The sequence below is a fragment of the Trichoplusia ni genome, chromosome 7 (assembly GCF_003590095.1).
Source record: "Trichoplusia ni isolate ovarian cell line Hi5 chromosome 7, tn1, whole genome shotgun sequence".
NCBI classification, from domain to species: Eukaryota; Metazoa; Arthropoda; class Insecta; order Lepidoptera; family Noctuidae; genus Trichoplusia; species Trichoplusia ni.
In genome coordinates this window covers 4,948,794-4,969,915 of record NC_039484.1, presented here as the reverse complement: position 1 = coordinate 4,969,915, position 21,122 = coordinate 4,948,794, and the positions used below count along the sequence as shown (strand labels likewise).

Sequence of the window (21,122 nt, the reverse complement as noted above, 5' to 3'; positions counted from 1 at the left end):
CTGCAGCGGCTTCGTTCCATTGTGTTGATGTAGGTAATATGGACCGCTATGAAGAGAATATAATTAAATAAAACCTTATGGCTGATTTGACGTAGAAACTAACCGCTCAGTGCAGACTAATAATCAACAAGTATAATATATTGGTGTCGGCGTGACACAAATTCGAGCGTCTATGATCATCACTTATAGATAGTATGTACTCTTTAGTCTAAACTTCCAAATATTTAAAAACCTTCAGTCTTGTCCAGATGGCAGTCTACAAGCAACTGAGCTAGCTGAGTGTGGACAATGCCTAATCAATTCGTATTGTCAATTTGGCAGTAACATTCATGAATCATTTTGATGTGTGTATGTGCAATAAAGATGAAATGAATTTAAGATCAAAAAAATTGCTCAACATTTTGGCGTCAGCATGGTATGATTATTTAAAGTTTTATGTAGTTTGACTTTAAAAAGAGTTCATGCTTTATCCAGGGTAGGTTATTTGATATGTTGACTACACATTTTTAGGATTTATTGGGTGTGTTAGTTCTAAGAGTCGATTCCAAAATAATAACGAGCACAATATCGACAAACCGTTTAAGGTAATAAAAAATAGAGTTAAATGCAATTGCAATATAATTATTTATAATTTTATTAAATAAGCATTTCAGTTTGTAAACCATTTATAAAAATATTTGACAAGAATTTTGAACTCAAAATTAGACATACACATTTTTCAAAGCAATTTAATTTTTGAACAAGTTGCAAGTGGATGGCCTTAATTCACTTTAAGTATTGCATTTGGCACAATGTAGACATAAACAGTCTCATAAAAAAATGAAATGATATATTTTCATGACCTTATGCATCATCATCATCATTTGGTATCTGGGATTCTTCAACAGTCCTTGTAGCAGGAACATACACTTTAAATGTGAACTCGGTCCGAGGGAAAGATCCAGGGTTGATAACTTGACAGTCTTTATGACTTCTTGTAAATGGTTGGAAATGATCAGCTATTACAACTAGATCTGGCAATGGATACAAGTTTAAGGAACTTGCGTGTCTCCAGTACACTGGTTGGACTCCAATTGAGAGAGGTGTCAAGGTACACTGGCTTAAGAGTGTCTTTGCTAAGTGATCTGGTATATCCCCACTGTCAGGAAAATGTAGGGTATTTCTACAAAGTTTCATAACTAAGTCTTGTCTTAACACAACTATTTCTTGTGTACAATACTGTACTCGGCAAGGATTTGTTGTGAATATTGCATTTTCACCCAACTTATTCTGTATTGTGTCTGTCAGATAATTTGGTAAAGATGGTCTTGGGAGCACATTCGCAGCGGCTGGATCTGTCTTGCCAGGCACAAATATAAACTTGCATTTTTCACGTAATTTTTTGAACTGGCAAATCATATCCGCTAAGCTGTTCAAGCCATTTTTTAGATGCATATGGAATTTGAAAGAATATGGACATGATAGAAATTCACCAATAAATACTATTGCTATTGGTGGGTAGTCATCAAATCCTGCAAATAGTTTCTTTAAATTATCCATCACTTTTGGACTGTCTAACCAAACATCAGACAAAAAAACAAATACTCCATCTCTGTTCTCATTTTCTATCTTTAAAAGACCTTTAGAATTCTTTAGCGATGTTCTTGATTTGCCTCCAAATGTATTTATATTACCGAAGTATGGTGAAGATGTTTCTCGGGTCTCTACTGGAGGTTGGACTAAACCAGTGACATATAATGTCTTATCATCATAATATCCTTCAGCTAATACGTAACTGCCCTCTGTAAACAGACCAGAATGATACCGCACATTTGTCATATCCAGTGCTACGGTACCAGTAGGGTCTTCTAAATGATATTTTCGTTCAACAACTTGCATTAACAACCCTAAAACTACAACATCATCAATTCTACTTGATGAACTCAATAAAAATTCTATTTTACGTAATTGAAAACATTTCTCTGTGTCTGCACTTTGTATGATGTCTGTAGTGAAGAGTTTGTTCCGAAGTGTTCTTTGCCATATAATTGTGTACCTTTCTATGATGAAACGTGATTTCCATTTCGGGTCCGGGAATAGACATTTTTCGTTGCTCGTTTCTTTGATAAATTTCTTCAGTTCGTGGTCATAACAGAGTCTTGGTACGCTGTAAGCATCGATCACGTTTAGAACGGTCTCATTTTCTTCCAAACCGGACGTCGAACATTCCTTGTAAGCAACTTCTAAATGTTCTTTCTCTAAAATAGGTTGCGATATACACTGGTGTAGAAGATGTAATGTCAGCTTTTCCATCACTTTCGTTCGTTCCTCTCGTGGCAATAATAATAACTGTTCAGCAAGAAATGTGCCAGCATCTTTACGTAGTATGAATCCACTAATTTTAAAGGCTGAAGTCACTTCACTACGCATTTTTTGGAGGTCGCCCATAGTTCCAAATTTACCCTTATTATTTAGTTTAAAGCAGAATTGATTATTGACTCATAATAAACGGTTTTGTTGCTTTAATTATTATAATGTTTCATAATAAGACACAGTCTACGATCACACCGCTATTCGCGCCAAATAAAATGCCAAAACAAAAACAGATGTCATCTGGTGTATCTGGACTATTTAAAAGAATGTTTTAATTATTGCTAACTAACATTGTGAACAATGTAAAATTATTGAATTAATGCTGTTAATGGCATTGTTACCTAATATTATTGCATAAAATTTACTAACAACTTGTCTGTAGCGTTTTGTGGTAAAATTTGAAACTCGTTAAGCTAAATGTTAAATCGATATCATACTCTTTAGAATCTCACTTCGTAAACACTCAAAAACAACATGCGTTTAGTTCACTTTTATTAACAGTAAAGGTTTTTAAAACGAATACAATGTCAGAGTTAAATCTGATTGTTATCATTAAGGTAAGTGTATCTTTTTATGTACTTAAGGTTTTTAATAGAAACAAGTAAAAAAATCCTGTCGTTGCTCGGTTTGGCCTTATACTCGAGAAAAAAATATCTAACCAGTAAAAGTTTTCTCCAATAACTAAACGTGTTCTTAATGTGTCAAAACAAATGGTCGTGGAATGTCTGTGTCGGTATCGGTATTCCAATGATTCACCGTAATTTTGTAAAATCCAGACACCTGCAATATTTTCCTCAAGTGTTTATATGCTGTATAGAAACCTGTTTCAAACTGTAACTGTGACACTACTGCGTCAGTCTTCCGTGAGTAATATTTTCGCTAATCTTGCAACAGTTGTGTAAGCTATTCGGTTTTTAGAAATCGTTAAAATTACGCACTGTATCTTATATAAAGTACCGTTAACAATTTTATTTCGTAACTTCATGATAATCTCTCGCAGGTTTAGTAGTGGAGACCAGAAAGTTAATTAATTTACTGAAAATTTTATTTAAATATTTATCGGTATGTTAAAAATTGTTAAGTGGTGCTAATGTCTGATTAATTGAAGTTGCAACTGCGACGCAACTTTCCCGCCAGACACGTATTTAAAAATTCGTGAAATGCAAAAAAATATAATTGTTTGAGGTATTACATATGTTTTACCAGATTTTTAAATAAAATGAAATGTCGTTTCAGGTGAATACATTCAAAATGGATTTAGTAAAACAATTTCAAAGTTTGGCCTGGTAAGTGTTGCACTTTTCTAATTATAAAAACGTAATATAAAAAAGGTAAACAATGTGTGTGCCTATTTGTTAAAAAAAAAGTTACAAAGCTTTTTTGTTTTTATATGTTTGACAGACCAAGAATAGACTCTGATTAAATAATATATTTCCTGTTATTTAAATAACTAATTGAGTGTATAAACTTTCTATGAGTAGTTTAAATCCGAGTACATTTCACACATATTAAGTTTTTTCACATAACTGTAATAAAAACAATAGAATCATAACATTGTTTATAATTAATTGTAAAATACCTTTTTTCCCACTCATTATAATTAGTTAAGATAACCTCGTTGGATATTATTTGTTTATAAACAAAGTTTATTTTATTGTTTTGATAAGTACTGTGACTTGCTAAAGTTTATATGAGTTAATTATCTTTTTTATTAATTAACTTGTGTTTCTTTTTACTCTTTTTTCACTGTGGTATGTAAGATTATCAAAATAAGTTTATTTTGTATTATTAATATCTGTTTTTTTTTTAAAGTAAATAAATAAATCGGATTTCATTTATGATTTGGCTGACAAAAGAAGTATTCACACACTCGCCAAGGATAATCTGGCAAGACAAGAAGCCAACATCAATATTGCTTAGATATACACAATTGAAATGAAACTACTTTTACGGATTTTATCGCGGTTTAATTTTAGATTTTAGTTCCCGACGTTTCGAAACCTTTGCAGGTATCATGGTCACGGGCAGACTCTAGATATACACAATTATGAAAAAGCCTTATGCCTTTGTGAACTTATAACTTCAAGCATTTTGTGTTTTGTGTATGTGTGTGTATACTCAGATTATATTTGTGAGGGTCTGCTGTTGTATTGAGAAGATCAGATAAAAGGCTAAATACCAAAGTTCTGTTGCTCACAAAAAAGGGAATAAGAGTAATCAAATTCTTGTATTCATGAATTCTTGTATTTGACGGGCCTGTTGGTTTAGTGGTTAGTGACCCTGACTGCTATACCGGAGGTCGTGGGTTCGATTCCCACCCAGGACAAATGTTTGTGTGATGAGCACGATCATTTGTTCTGTGTCTGGGCGTAATTTATCTATATTATGTATGTATTTAGAACTATATAAGTATATTTATCAGTTGTCTAGTACTCATAACACAAGCTCTGCTTAATTTGAGACTAGATGGCGTTGTGTGAATGTTGTCCAATATTATATTATTATATTATAATTACTTTGAAATCCAACCTGTATTGGCCCAAATTCAGCAATCGACCAATTTCGGGTGGTTTTGCCGACAACCTTTACCGGCTACTTTCGCGCCTGATTGAATCATCTAATGACAGACGAAAGTCCATGAAAAACAAAATAAATATATGCAGAACGTTCAACTGCTCGGATAGTCGAGTGGTTTAGGTGACCACGTCAAAAATGCACTGAATGTGACGTGACGCGGGTTCGATCCTGCGTAGGACACTAGGACAAACACTTGTGTGATCCGCGAACGCGTGTTCTTAGCCTGGGTGTCTCTCTTCATGTACATTGAATGTTTGTGAAACCCCTCGCGATACACGATTTTATTTCCCTAATGCGGGACACGTTTTTTTTAAAGAATAAAAAGTCTAACCAAACTTATTTTCATTTCTCCAGGTGCAAACCAGACTGGTGTTTCCCCAGCATGAGTAAAGAGACCAATGAGCTGCTGCGCCAGTGTGGAAACCTGCCTAAAGTGGAACTCTCCGATAATGTTGACGAGCTTATTGCGAGGAGCAAAGCATTCCCTATACCGTTCCCTATTGAAACTGTCCGGTTATTATTATTTTTATCAAAATTACAGGTTGTTCAACTTATCTGTGCGCGCGGCGCTATGTGTGCGTGCGATTGTCTATTGTTGATGCTTTATTCGGTGTAATATTGACACAAATGAAAACATTGGAACAAATTGATAAGGGTTACCCACACATGGTGCTCTATGCAAAGATGAATTGAATTAACTATGTTCTAAGTAGAATTAAAATGTTTTTCCCACAAACTCTTAAAGAAAACTTGAAAACAATTGGTACTTAAAAACCGGGTTAAAGTTTTCATTAAAATTGTGCTTCTTATATTTAAGAAGCTTCACACTAGAGATAATAATTTTTTATAAAGTGCATTACGAAGCGCGCGTGTAACCATCAATATAATAATAACAGTTGACGCGTTATTTAAAATGTAAGTCCAATACCGCTCTAATTTAATATGATGATAATACTTTGTTGCAGGTTAGAAAAATTAAAAGTGCGTCGCCCCATAGAAAAGCTAAAGAAAAATATAGTATCAACATACCCTTTAATACATGAGCGAGTATTACTGCTAATGACTCACTTCCTTATTTACAAAAGGTGAGTTAATTGAACAATTATGTATCATGTATAAACGATTTTGTTTTTTTTCTTTAACTTTAGCTCAATAATCGTTATCACAAACAAGAAAAAAATACTATAATAATAATATGGCGTAACGGGATCATCCGTGTTTCGGAAGGCACGTTAAATTGTGGGTCCTGGCTGTTATTTACACATCTTTGAAAGTCTTCACGGTTAGTCAGAAGGACTCAGGTCAAATTTGGGTAATGAGCATGATCATTTGTTCTAGGTCTGAGTGTAATTTATCTACAGTATTTATTAAGAAATATATGATTTTTTATCAGTTGTCTAGTTCTCATAATACAATCTTTCGTTAGTTTGAGACTCGATGGCGTTTTGCGAAATTATATTATTTCAAAATCAAAATCAAAATCAAAAGTCATTTATTCAAATTAGGCTACTAAGTAGCACTTTTTGAAGGTCAAATTACATTGACAGCACCCAGTTTTGCCCACCCGTCACCGCTTCCTAAGTGCTTTTGCTGTGAGAGAAGAAACGGCGCAACAAACTCCCCAGCAGCACGCTGTCTTTCCATTTACAATATAATTATTAAAAAATATATCAAAATAAGTGTGTAGGTGCCGTGCCAAATAAACAAAAATTTGAGGTCATGGTACCTAAGCCACTATGAACTTAAACTGTCAACTACTCGGCCAAGGTCAGCAGACCGACCAGCCACCGCAAGCAGCACCCGTTCACGAGTATGACGCAAGGGTCAGCCATCACCTCCCTCGCCATATTTGAGGGAAGGAGGTGACCCGACCCAAGACGCCACCGCAGGCAGTGACGACTAAGGGAGCATGACGTATCTGCTGCCGGCTAATAAAATAAAACTCAAAGAAAGAAATACCCCAAACGTTGATTTACCTGGCACAGCCCCGAACACGGAGGCGGCATAAATTGCTACGTCATTCAATCTTATAATTAATAAAATTATACATGTCAAAATTTCTAATAAAGAACATATACGTTTATGCGTATAATCATACTAAAAATAAAACAAAATAGGTAACACAATGTTACATACATAAAGTATGCCTATCAAATAACATAATAATCGTAATAACACGTCATACATTAATCCACACTAAAACCGTCCTGTGTTAATCACGGCGACCAACTATTTTTATCATTCAAGTAATCATTTATTGTATAGTAAGCCTTCTTGCATAGTTTATCTTTAACCGTTGATTTAAACGAGTTGAATGGCAATTCCAATAAACTAGGAGGTAGTTTATTGTAGAGGCGAACACTAAGCCCTACAAATGAGTTGTGTACCCTATGTAAACGGTGCGATGTACCAATTAGCTTATGTTTGTTCCGTGTATTTATACTATGTATATCACTCTTTTTATGGTATAAGTGAAGATTTTGTCGTATCCATAGTATATTATCTAAAATAAATTGGGATGCTACAGTTAAAATGCCTATCTCTTTAAACCGCTCCCTAAGAGAAACTCTAGAGCCTAGCTGATAAATGGATCTGACAGCTCGCTTTTGTAAGACGAATATCGCTTCGATATCAGCCGCCTTACCCCACAGAAGTATGCTATAGGACATAACGCTGTGGAAGTAGCTGAAATAAACAAGACGAGCTGTGACCACGTCAGTAATCTGCCTAACTTTTCTAACTGCGTAAGCGGCAGAGCTGAGTTTATTCGCTAGGTATGCAATATGCGCCGACCACTTTAGTTTTGCATCAACCGTAACACCGAGAAAAACCGTTGATTCTACAGTCTCTAGCACTTCATTATTTATAACAATATTCGGCCCAAGATTCTTAACATTAGGCGTCGCGAATTTAATACATTTGGTTTTCTTGGCATTTAATACTAAATTGTTAATTGAAAACCAATGTGTGACGCGAGTGAGTGTATTATTTATTTCATTAAAATCATTTCTATTTCTGTTAACTTTAAATATTAAAGAAGTGTCGTCTGCAAACAGCACAACGTCACACATGCCTTTTAAAAAGAATGGTAAGTCATTAATATAAACTAGAAACAAAAATGGGCCGAGTATTGAACCCTGGGGTACCCCTAGTTTCACAGGTAGTCCGGTGGACTTGCTACCATTGACATCTACACATTGGACCCTATCACTCAAATAGGAATTAATTAAATCCAGTGATTTATTTTTGACACCGTAATGTTTGAGTTTGCATAACAGTGTGTCATGCCGGACGCAATCGAACGCCTTTGAGAGGTCACAGAAAACGCCAATAGCATTCTGAGAGCTTTCCCAAGCGTCGTAGATGTGTTTCAGTAAAGCTACACCCGCGTCGGTAGTTGAACGTCCCTTTGTAAAACCGTATTGCTCGCTATGTAAGAGGGTCTTGTGATTGAAATAATGCAGAAGTTGTTTTAAAATCAATTTTTCAAAAATCTTGCTAAACGCAGGTAAAATTGATATCGGTCTAAAATTACCAACGTCACTTCTACTACCTGCCTTAAATAACGGTATGACTTTACTGTGCTTCATCAAGTCCGGAAAGACACCTACGTCTACGCATTTATTAAAGATGACAGCTAAAGAGGGTGCTACAATGTTTATTATATTACTTAGGAGTTTTACAGAAAAGCCCCAAAGATCTTCTGTTTTTTTTTGACTGAGTGATTTGAAAGCATTGTTTATATCTAATGGAGTCACATATTCGAAACTGAAAGTAGAATCACAACTGGGCACGCAATTACGTAATAAGTTTTCTGCATCAAGTGATGATGATTTTAAGGAACTCGTTGTAGTTAATGGTATATCTGCGAAAAAGTTATTAAAAATAGAGGCAATTTTATTAGCTTCAGTGACTAATTCATTGTTGTATAAAATATCGAAGTTGTTGTCGCGTTTCGTAGCCTTACCAGTTTCTTGATTAATAATATTCCACGTGGCTTTTACTTTATTTAAAGAGTTTTTTATTTTTTCGCTGATATACTTAGACTTGGCCGAGTTACAAACCTTCTTAAAAATTTTTGAATAATTTCTAACATAATGTATGAAATCTGTGTCAAATTTATATTTTTTCATGCCATATAACTCATATAACCTGCTTCGACTTTTGTATATGCCAGTAGTGGCCCATTGGTTAAACGAGGCAGCAGAACTGCTCTTGACTTGTCTAGTTTTACACTTAAAAGTTGTTTCGAACTCGCTTTTAACTACATTAAAAACCGATTCATAAGCCTCATTAGGGTTAGTCGAGTCCAAAAGCGATGGCCGTAATTTTGACTTGATGTTGATTTTAAAACGAGAGCAACGATGCGCTGTGTAAGGCCTACTGACTACCTTAATGGTTTTATTAGATAGTAATTGAGAAAAACTAGCAAGTTGGCCACAATGGTCAGAAGTAATATTAGTTAAAAGTAATGTTTTATTTGCTTCACAACTACTAAATATATTATCTATGCAAGTTGCAGAAGAGGCCGTAAACCTAGTTGGTTCGCAAAAAAGGTTATTTAAATTAAACGACTTGAACAAATTCAGCAGTCGGATAGAAATTGGAGCTAATTCTAAAATATTTACATTGAAATCCCCACAAACTATAACTTGCTTATTATTACATTTAACTTTCGCTAATGAATCTTCCATAACAGATTCAAATAAATTAAAATCGCTTGAAGGGGGTCTGTACACACAAATTATAATGTATTGCTCTAGTTCCACACAGGACAGTTCAATAGTGCGCTCGATAGAAAGGTTAGCAATATCAGGACGTTCTTTACATTTAATTTCGTTTGAAACAATAATAAGTGACCCTCCGCGAATAGCACTCTTTCTTACAAACGCACTCTGTATGGAATAATGGACGCTATTAAATACCGCCACCTCAAAGTCTCTTAACCAGTGTTCAGTTAAACATAACACCTGAACATCGTGATTTTCAATAAATAAACTTAATTCTAATTCTTTGCCGGAGAGGCCTTGCATATTTTGATGAACAACATTCAATCCATGCAGCCTCCCCGTTGTCCCGCCTTGCTGTTTAAACAGCTAGATGTATATAAATTGTTAGTACAATTACTAACATTATCAAAACCCTTGGGTACATTAGTACCTGAATCTGGTATATTATATGCTAATAATTTAGCAATTCGTCGCTTACATGCACTTGACAAATACATACTGTATTGTGTCAGTTTAAATGACCTAGAAAATTTATTTATATCAAAGTACATAATTGAATTTTTGTTATAACAAGTAATATTATAGATTAATAAGTTTAAATTGTATATATGCATATTCTGCTCATAAGTTAATGAATTAGAGTAGGGCAGAGCACAGAAAATGAATTTACATTTCTTTTTTTCACAAAGTTGTAACATTAGATCAATACAATCAATAATATCTGCTCTACTGACAGCCAGACCATCCCCAAATAATAAAATACCTGTGGAACCTGCATTAAACTCAGACAAAGCAATTTGGATGTTCCTCTAAGTTTTACAAGACTACAAGCAATATCATTTCCAAGACTATTGCAGTCGAGAAAGTGAGACATCGCATTACACGGCAGAGTATCATCTCACTTCCACAACTATATCAATATACTTACAATCTGTCTATACTTCAAGACTAGGTATTCTAGCGTATAATAAATTCATTTGTAATGTAAAAAAAAATATATACTTCCAGAGAATTCGGCAGCGCTATAGAGAAAGAGTTCTACAAAGACATGAGTGTGCCCGATCTGATCGACCGTATCCTGAAGAAGCGAGCTATCACATTCATGGGCCCAGCTGACACATACATGCTGATATCTGGCGAAGAAGGGTAAGGATCGAAAGATATAGCCTTATCAAGCAAAAAATAAGGGGATGCAGTTACTTATGTAGAATATCGTATGACTTCACTTACCAGTACGCCCATACATTTCATAATCTTAAGTGCTTTTCATCTGCCCTATTTTTAATTATGTGATAGAATGTAAAATATTAAATTATTATTAAATATTAAAATATTTCTTTTGCACGAACTAAACGGATTTAGTCCGTCAAACAAAAAGTGATTAAATATTATAAGATTTAGAGCCGATTTTTCAATCGTCAGTTAACTTCTTGAAAATACGTCAAAAGGCCATTTTTAGTCCTCAGATAGAAGTTATCTGATTATTAAAAAATCGACCCTTAGTCAAATAGTCTATTGGGTTATAATCAAATAAACTGATCTTTGAGCTCGGCGCCATATTTGGGTAACACGTCATGTGAATATGTTGTGACATTATGTACTAATACAGCTTTCATTTGTGGTCACTACACTGGACATCGTGGGTTCGATTCCCACCGAGGACAAATATTTTTGATAAGCGCGATCATTTTCTCTGGGTGTAATTTATATATGTAAAATATGTATGTATTTAGAAATATATAAGTATGTTTATTGGTTGTCTCGTTCTTATAACATAAGCTTTGCTTACATTTTAGATAATATTTCTAGATGGCGTTGTGTGAAAGTTGTCAGATATTATTGTTAGTTTGTGTATTGTTCATAACCTAATCATTTATACATGATACCATATTCAATTTCTTCCGTCTTTGACAAATGTTTATTATAAACTTTTTTTTTATATTAAGCATGCGATTTAAAAGATTGAGATTGTTTTGAATATTTCCTAATCTTAAAAAAGAAACATATTCTTACTACTTAACTTATTATTATGTAGTTACTTATAAATAACTTATGTAACTTCGGATGAATAATATTTATACGTGTTTTGAATGCTTTGTGTGTGCATATTTGCATGTTGTGTTATTTGTACAGATCTATGTTAGATGGACTATCGCCTCAGGAGCGCAAGGTGATGCGGGCTCAGCATTTTAGGAGGTAAATCATATTGGGTGGAGGTTTCGTGCTAACAGAATTTTATGAAAGCTTGCCTTTGAAAATTGTGTATGGTGATTAAGGATATGTTTGCACCCTTGCATGTTATTTATCCCATTAATAGCCACTTTGTGTAAGTTGTTGTCTAAAATGTTATTCGCTTGATTTTTATATTTGTGATAAAATGCTGCTAGGTAGAGGACGTTTCTAAGACGAAACCTCTTAATAATTATTCGCCCCGTTAGCATTCGATACTAAGTTGAATCTTGGATGTAGTTTTGGCTTTCAGTCTGACCGGATTCAACAGATTTAGATGAATATCATAACTGGAGAAAAGGCTATATAAACTGATAAAATATATTTTACTATTTATAGCTGACCCTTGTCAACTTCGTCGATCGGTGTGTTTTGATGATTGATGATTTGTTGTGTGTAAAAAATGACCAAAATCCATAGATCCTGGAATCTCATGAGATTACGCTCTATAAGGCCACAAACTTAATTACAAACATTACCTGTTTATATGTATGTATCTTCTATTATACTAGCTGCCCCAGCAAACGATGCTTTGCCATACAAGTGCCATACTATTTTTTTTTTCATTCCCTAGCAGGTTGCAAGATTATAAAAAAACTGATATTGTCCGATACTCGAATCTTCCCAATATGCACACAAAATTTCATGAAAATCGGTCGAGCCGTTTCGGACGGATTCAATTTCGTAAATGATTGAATTGATTAGAAAGATTGCATACATCACAATTTATAGTGCCAATATTATTCTCCTACCCACCTACTTATTATTACACGGATGAAGTCAGATGCAACACCTAGAATAAATATTATATAATTTTCACCACCTTACATCTATCACCGTAGCAGACATTACAATATTTTAGTTTTAACTATAGTTATAATATTGCAGTGTAGAAGGATGGCAGAGTGTTGGCACTATGAACCAGCGAGCTCCACTCTTGCTGGAGAACTGCCTCAGCTACGATGAGATGAAGATATCAGCCATGGTCTTCGTGAGTGGCCATACGGAGTGCATCAACAATGGGCATAGGAATAACAAGGGCGTGGTCAGTGAGGAGGAGGCGGAAAAGGATGCCGTTATTATTGGTAAGTTTTTTGATATTAGGGTACCTTTTTATTTGGTTGTTTTAAAATTTAAACTTATTACTGAGGCTTCGTTGTCTGTTCGTCTGATCACTAGTTGTTACTCATGAACCGTGATAGCTACTCAATTGAAATGAAAATATGATGTATTTCTGTTACCGTTATAACAAGAAATAAAAAAGCAAGGTTTTTACGGTCATAAATTGGTTGGATGGATTGAATTTACTTGTAACCCCACTGTTTGGATTTTTTGCAGCCTCTTTATATAGAAACAGAGAAACTCGCACTTGAACGGACGCAGTGACCCCAGTAGCTTACTTGATAAAGCGATCATTGCTAATAGCCAGAAGTCGCAAGTTCGAGTCCTCTCTGAGATTTGAATTTTTCTCAATTTATTATTTTAATTTAATTGCAAATTTTTGTTTTTTAATTTAACAGGAGCAATAGGCCCTCGTTTCGAGCGCCTATTCCGAATGGACTTCGAAGATATTTTAATAACTGAGGAGCAGAACGTGCCACAGAACGGTTACGGGGAGGAGGTGACGCCTACAACATGTCTCAACGTGTTGAAGACGACCTACGTCAGGAACAACCAGTCAGCGAAACACATGTGGAGGCAGATGTGGTCGGAGTTCTATCAGGTTTGTTATATTAATTGTAGTTTTTGAGGAATGCGAAAAGATTTGGCGTTGTCTTATATCCTTAGTCTTGTTTATTTTAATACTAGCTGTTGCGAGCTGCTCGAATGTGATCCCACTGGAAAATAAAATAGGGTTAAAAACTATCTCTTATTGTACCAAATCAGTTCAGCGGTTTTTGTGTGAAAGGGTAACAAACACTCATCCATCCATACAACCTTCGCCTTTACAATATTAGTATACATTTTTGCACGATTGTATCAAAAAAGGTTAACGTTTTCGAGTTTTCGTATGTGTATGGTTCATTACATCCCTAAATAGCTGGCTTTTGACATGAGGGGGGATGAGGTGTCTCTTACTTTGTGAGAAGTGTAATAGTCACGTAGGCATTATATACATTTAAAAGTGGTGTCTGAAAACGAACATATGGGTAGGATAGTGTTTTTTATGGATATCAGATAAAGATATAATCGAAATATTCATAAACCATTAAAAATATCATCACACTCATATCGTATGTTTGTAAGTAGTAAAATTGAAATCCTAACATTAACCCCTCCGAGTCAAATTTGTTTTAATTTAAAATGCATTAAAAACTATCCTAAAATTCATTTAAACCCACAGGTACACAGCTACACATACGAGGAACTAACATCATACGTCAACGTGCAAAACAAAGAGGACGATTTGAAGCACATTGATCGTTACGTGAAGCTAGCCAAGAACGACTACATATTCGATAACGAAGTGTACTACAAACGCATCAGTATTATCGCTGAGACCGTGTTGTTGGAGGCCGAGGCCAGGGCCAGGGTCGCGGGGAGGGATGCCTATCTCAATGTTATTGGATGTGGTAAGTTTTAGATAAAGATAAAGATAAAGATAAAGATGTGTTTATTTGCATGAAACATGTGTTAAACATTTTTAATGTGGTGACAATATAAAAATAACATAAGCATCAACATGTTCTGCCCCGTTGGCGTACAAATTTGGTATTTAGTAACATTACTTAATTACTACAGACTAATTTTATATAATATGAAATACTTATTCTACTTACTAAAAATATATTTTTTTTATTTATATATTACCTTATATTTATTTTTATTTTTATATTTAACAATTATTTTTAAATACTTTTGTCCAGTAAGAACTCATTAATATTATAAAACCCTTTTTTACATAGCAGTTCTTTCAGTTTCTTTTTAAATAAAATATCAGGAAAGGTTTTGTATTCTCTAGGGACTTTATTATATATTTTAGGTGCCATACAAAATATACTTCTCCACATCAGAGTAGTTCGGGAGTTATGTAAGCACAATCCATTATTATTATCACGTCTATTACGTTTAATAATATGTGATTTGTGAGGAAACAACTGAAGGTTTGATCTTACGAACATAGCTACTTCTAATATATATAAACACGCAAGAGTCAAAATTTTATGTTTTATGAATAGTGGCTTGCAGCTGTCTGAGGTTTGTAGTCCAAACATGGCTCGAATACAACGTTTTTGGTTTTTAAACGCTATCTCTTTATCGACTGAATTGCCCCAAAATATGATCCCATATCTTAAGATTGAATCAACAATACCATGATAAGCCGTAAGAAGAGAATCAACATTTACTATTGCTGCAAGTTTATACAGAGCATAAGATGATTTGCTGACTTTTTTACAAATAAATTCGATATGACCTTTCCAGTTGAGTTTTTTGTCAATGTGGAGTCCAAGGAACTTTGTACTGTCTACTTCTTGTAAAGTGGTGTTTTTATAATTTATATTCATCATTGATGGTGTTTCTTTACGTTGACTGAAATGTATGATGTTTGTTTTTGATAGATTTATTTTCAGGTTATTATTTAAGAGCCATGAAATAATGGAAGAAATTGATGTATTAATATCATTTTCATACGCACTGGGATCCTTACAAGGTATTACAATTGTGCTGTCATCCGCAAATAGCGTCATTGGGTGTGAAACTGACATTGGTAGGTCATTGATATACAAAATAAACAATAGGGGTCCCAAGACACTGCCCTGTGGCACTCCAAACAAAACATCACGTGCATTAGAAAGATATATTTTTTCCTTTTTTGTTTTAATATTTAATTTTGTAATGGCCGTTCTTTGTATTCTATTAGTCAGGAATGATTCGATCAGTTTTAAAATGTTACCTCTTATGCCATAGCAGTCTAATTTATCTAATAGAGTTTTAAAGTGTACGTGGTCGAAAGCTTGGGTCATATCACAGAATATGGAACATACAGGTATAGTGTTATCAACATTCAACATAATATTCTCGAGAAAGTCATAAATGGCCCTATTCACTGTCATATTTCTTCTGAAACCTTTTTGTTCGCGACATAGCAATTTGTTTTTTTCTAGATATTGATTTATTTCATTATATAAGTACTTTTCAAATATTTTGGAAATGACTGATATTAATGCAATAGGCCTGTAATTATTTATTGATTCCTTGCAGTCTTTTTTATGTATTGGTTTTATTATTGAGGATTTTAAGCTATCTGGGAAAACACCATTACTTATACACAAGTTTAGGATATGGCTAAGGTGCTGACAAATTACATTATTAACAGATTTTATAACTTTTGTGGCTATCTCATCTGATCCTTCACTGTTAGTAGATTTGAGCCCTTTTATTATGTTAAAGATGTCAATAGGTAAACTAGGCATTAAAAACATAGAGTCCAATCTGCGCTGTATATGGACAGTATTTGTATTTCTTTCGGTGTTTTTAATTGGGGTAACTTTATTTATAAAATAATTATTAAATTGATTTGCTATAGTTACGGGGTCTGTGACTGCTACATCGTTAATTGTAATTCTTTCAACACTGTCTTGCGGAATATTTAACTTCTTGTTATTTATAATTTGCCACGTAGTTTTACTTTTATTTGTTGACATATTAATTTTGTAGCAGCTTTGAGCCCGTTTAGTTAGATTGGTTATTTTTTTCAATAATTTGCTGTAGTTTTTATATTTGAAATAGTTAACTGTGGATCGATTGAGGCGATATGTCCATAGAAGTTGTCTTTTTTTATTGCTGCACATTTTTATACCGTTTGATATCCAGGTAGGCTTTTTATCAACTTTGATCGTAAGCACTCGAAAAGGAAAACAGAGGTTATAGAATAATTTAAATTGCTCTATAAATAAGTTATAAGCTACGTTAGCATCTGTTGTCTCGTATATCTCAGCAAAAGTAAGGCTTTTTATACAATCTCTGAATTTTATAATGTTTTCATAGGAATAGTCGCGCTTTCTTTTGAACCAATGTGGTATAATACCCTTTAGGTTAATTGGGCATTCTATTAATTGCGCAGTATGATCCGACAAGGCAAATTCTATAACATTAATATTACATTTTTTAGAGAAGTTATGCGCTATATTATCGATACAGGTTTGACTTCTAATTCGAGTGGGCTGTTCGAAAGCTAATTTTAAATTAAATCGTAATAGGAGACATTTAAAATCTAAAGTTACATGACTAGGCTGCAATATATTAATGTTGAAGTCACCGGCCAATATTACGTGTTTATATTTTTTGCGATTGTTCATTTTTAACAATAATTGTTCCATCTTAAGAAAGAAATAGTTTAGATTGACAGTTTTTGGCGTTCGGTATACACATATGACAGCTATCTTATAATCAACGAGCTCAATTCCACAGCACTCGAAGATACCCGTTTGAGAAAGTTGGGCAATCTCTGGTAGTTCCTTAAACGAAAGACCTATCCTCACCAGTATACACGCTCCGCCTCTCTTAATATTTGCTCTACTGTAACAGGCAGCTAATTGATAGTTATAGAGATTAAGTTGAGATTCGTAACCCGACATCATGAAATGCTCAGTAATGCATATAATATCTACGCATTTCCCTTTTTCTGCAAGTTCATTAAGAGAGACAGTGAGTGCGTCAGATTTGGAGAGGAGGCCCGCAATGTTCTGATGTAGTACATATAAATGTTTATACACGAAAAAAGTTGTCATTCTTATCAATTGGAGAACGATCACTATTTTCTATGTTTTTAGGATTAATACAGGTATCATCAGTTGCAACATTTGTGTAAAAGAAATCATCAATATATAACTTTAAATTTTCAAATATGTTATGCATGCCATAGTTATTAAGTATTCCTTTAGACTTCGTAAACATAGAGTAATCGTATTTCAAGTTTAAATTTGAGTCAAATAAATAAGCATAATTGTGTGTATAAACATCTAAACACAAAAGATTACAGAAACTTTCTATTCGCCAGTTAAACATTAGGTTATTATCGGCTATTTTGTACGTAGGAGCACAGACAATAATGTTCGTATGTTGTATCGGCAGTAACTTTTCACGTAGATTGATAATCGCTTCAACATAATTATTAGTTTTACGGAAGTCCTCTGGGCCAATCATGATGATGCAAAAATCTTCCAACGAGTAATCTACTAGTTTAGTATGCAGGTTATTAGTCAGTTGTTGTATTCCGCCGTTAGGGTATATAAAATGACATAGTTGAAAATTTGGAAATTTTTCTTCAGCTAATGATAATATCCTATTGGTTTTATTGCTGCTTATAATGCAGATTTTCGGTTGTTTGTTGAGTTTTAAAGGAAAATTCTTAGCGGTTGGAACTTCTATCACGTCGTCAAGCACATCACCACGCGGAGATGTCATTGGGTTGTCGGCGATCAATGGGTCAACAGTACTAGTTTCCTCTTTTGAATAATCTCTTTCGTTTCTTTCTTTTAGGTTTTTTGATAGAAAATTAATTTAGGTGTTGCGATTTTGCTTGTGAGGAAATTAGTCCTTATTGTGATTTGTGTTTTGTATAAAATTGTTCGTTATTGTGTGTATTTGAGCCGTCTGTAATTAAACGTTGTTAAAATTGAGTGAAGTAAATTAACTCTCGTTTTATGATATGATAATCTTAAAAAGTTGTCGTCATATTTTTAAATCGCTGTTTTAAATCTGATTGACGTTACATAATTAAAAGTTAAAAACTTTTAAATAAACTACGAGGATTATACAGTTAATCCGTGAAATTAAACATAAATAGTAAAAACGAGAAAAAAAATCCACTCCACTCCATTGCAAGAGGGAGATAAAAAATAAACACTTGGTTGTAGCAAGGAAAAGAGATTGACAACTGATTCAGGCCTCCTAGTTGCCAAGTCTCTGTCTGAAAAATCAACATTATATAACCCTCCCAGGTCTCGGAGTTTGGAAGGTATCGCCCCACCAAGCAGACGTGTACGTGCTCACGTTCGTGGAACGTGTGCGCTACTTACTGCGGAGAGACATGCTGCATCACGTGACCGATGTCAACTTCGCGTATATCACGCCCAGCCAGACCATATTGGGTGAGTTTAAGAGTCAAATATACACATATACAGAGGAATTTACAAACAAAACAAACATTAAAGTCTTTTTGATGCTTACTAAATAGCAAATTTGATGGCTCTTAGTCAAGTTATTAAGGTGTGGAAGGGTAACAGACATTTTTTCATGAAATTATTTATTAACTATCTAAGTATTAGAAATAAGACTAATTGCCCAAAAAGTAATTATTTGTTAATCAATATATCCAGCCCGTACTGTCCACTTCAGAGAAAGCCTCCTTCCAATCTTTTCGTAGCGAGTTGTTAAATTTTACATTATTGTTATATCGTTGCAGCATTATTCAAGAACACAACATGCTCAGACGAGGACACCGAGCACAAAGTATTCTTCGAGAGCAAACGACATCCGAGGGGTTAGTACTTGTAAACGAACTGTGGCCTAACTAGCTGTTGCTCGCGGCTTTGCCCGTCTAGATATCAGTTATAGCTGTATAAACATTATGTAGTTTGTATTAGGTATTTTTTAAGAGGGTGTGTCTTGAGCCAGTTTATTTTTAATATGTGTATTTTTTTCCAAAAACGAAGTACTTATAGTGAGTTTAGGGTTTATTTGTATATATATATATGTATGTACATGTCATTTATTCATTAAAATAATTCTTATCTGTTATCACTGCTGAGATCAAGAGAGTCTACCACCACATTTCAACAGGAAATTTAACAACCAGTCTAAGGGGTACCGTGTTGCTCAGGTAACTGGGTTGAGGAGGTCAGATAGGCAGTCGCTTCTTGTTAAACACTGGTACTTAGCTGAATCCGGTTAGACTGGAAGCCTACCTAGGAGCCTAGGCTAGGATGATGATGTTGACTTGGCGGCATTCCTCTCGGGCATCTTTTAAACCGACTTCCAAAAGAGATTATTTGCTTAATGTTTTACAAAACCGAAGATAATTCGATTAATGATTTTCTATTATTAAGCCTGTCAAAGCCAATATTATTACCACTGCTCAATAAATATCTGATCATAAGTGTTCTATTGTAAATACAAATTTGAAAGACTACTTCTATCTATAACTACTATCTGTTTATAAGTTTTACCACCTAAGAATAAATATGGAATGCAATAGAAGTATTGAGTATACTGTCGTAAATTGCAGGTGGTATAACAGTCCAGCTGAAGAAACGCGAGCCTTCAGCCAAGCTAGAGGGTGATGATGCCGGCAAACTGCTCGTCATGACATACCCCTGGGACGGTAATGCTCATCCCGGGAATGAATTCTGGTTAGTGGACAAAAATAACCCTTAAAGCTCGTGTTATACTTTTCAAATGATTTCAAAACGGAGGTTGTCAATTTGTCTGTATTTTGTTTTTATTTTATGAACCTATTTTGTTTAGCCTTTTTATTATAGGTTTAATTTGATCCCTTTGATGTTCATCGAGATTGTCTCACTAGTTTTTATTTGAAGATTTTTGAATGATAGTGGTAAAAAAAAGATATTTAGGTCGTTTACATTGTGATAAGAATTATTGAGATAAGAAGAAACTTATATACGTAAAATTAATAAATAAATATCAGCTAAATGACCAATGACGATTAAATCGCAGTTAATATAGCAAATTTTATATAAATCATCGATGTTTTCCCCAGGCTCGGCAGCTTAAGCGGTTCGGGCGACCCCGCGGCGGCGTGTTCCACGCAAGTGTCAGAGCTACACAACGCCCACATCAACACCTACCTACGAGCGCATGCTACGCGCGTAGCGGGCGCTACGGGGCTACACACTCTAGACCAACACTGCGGAGAGAGGAGTGTATAGACCGTTATTAGTACACAGGTACTTAAGTACATTCATCGTTAAAACATATTCGAGTACATAATTGTGAGATTTGTAAAAAAAACTGTTTTTTTATAGTTAGGGCCGATTTCTCGATCGCCAGATAACTTTTATTCGACGAATATGTTTGACGATTTGACAGCTTTTGGATAGAAAATATGTCAAACGGCCGTATTTATTCCTCAGATAAAAGTTATCTGACTATTGAAAAATCGGGCCTTAGTGTTGCTATAACATAATAAAAATCATTAATGTATCGTTAGAATTTTAATTTTATTATTGAGAACAAAGATTCATGGACTCGTTAAAAATCAAATTTTATTTA

General features: G+C 34.3%; 2 protein-coding genes across 4 annotated transcripts; one reads left to right on the top strand and one right to left on the bottom strand.

Moving 5' to 3' along the window:
- The first annotated feature begins 127 nt into the window (after positions 1-127).
- Positions 128-20,920, top strand: LOC113495662. 3 transcript variants are annotated; one of them, XM_026874512.1, is made up of 13 exons: positions 128-415; positions 3,589-3,638; positions 5,284-5,442; positions 5,895-6,014; positions 10,668-10,805; positions 11,793-11,855; positions 12,777-12,973; positions 13,409-13,611; positions 14,233-14,461; positions 18,833-18,982; positions 19,297-19,374; positions 20,119-20,242; positions 20,611-20,920. In XM_026874512.1, the coding sequence occupies exons 1-13, from the start codon at positions 413-415 to the stop codon at positions 20,777-20,779; spliced, it is 1,683 nt and encodes a 560-aa protein (XP_026730313.1). In that variant the 5' UTR covers positions 128-412; the 3' UTR covers positions 20,780-20,920. The 3 variants fall into 3 exon arrangements, with proteins under 3 accessions (XP_026730313.1, XP_026730312.1, XP_026730314.1); XM_026874511.1 differs by lacking the exon at positions 128-415 and adding an exon at positions 3,047-3,215; XM_026874513.1 differs by lacking the exons at positions 128-415; positions 11,793-11,855 and adding an exon at positions 3,047-3,215.
- Positions 617-2,583, bottom strand: LOC113495663 (DNA polymerase epsilon subunit 2). Its single transcript, XM_026874514.1, has one exon. The coding sequence runs from the start codon at positions 2,425-2,427 to the stop codon at positions 844-846; it is 1,584 nt and encodes a 527-aa protein (XP_026730315.1). The 5' UTR covers positions 2,428-2,583; the 3' UTR covers positions 617-843.
- Positions 20,921-21,122: the final 202 nt, after the last annotated feature.

Bases quoted from the DNA above. Each gene is read 5' to 3' on its own strand.
- LOC113495663 (XM_026874514.1), bottom strand. From the start codon at position 2,427: ATGGGCGACCTCCAAAAAATGCGTAGTGAAGTGACTTCAGCCTTTAAA.
- LOC113495662 (XM_026874511.1), top strand. From the start codon at position 3,159: ATGCTGTATAGAAACCTGTTTCAAACTGTAACTGTGACACTACTGCGT. The intron at 5,443-5,894 runs GTTATTATTATT...ACTTTGTTGCAG, and splicing joins TTCCCTATTGAAACTGTCCG to GTTAGAAAAATTAAAAGTGC. The intron at 11,856-12,776 runs GTAAATCATATT...ATAATATTGCAG, and splicing joins CGGGCTCAGCATTTTAGGAG to TGTAGAAGGATGGCAGAGTG.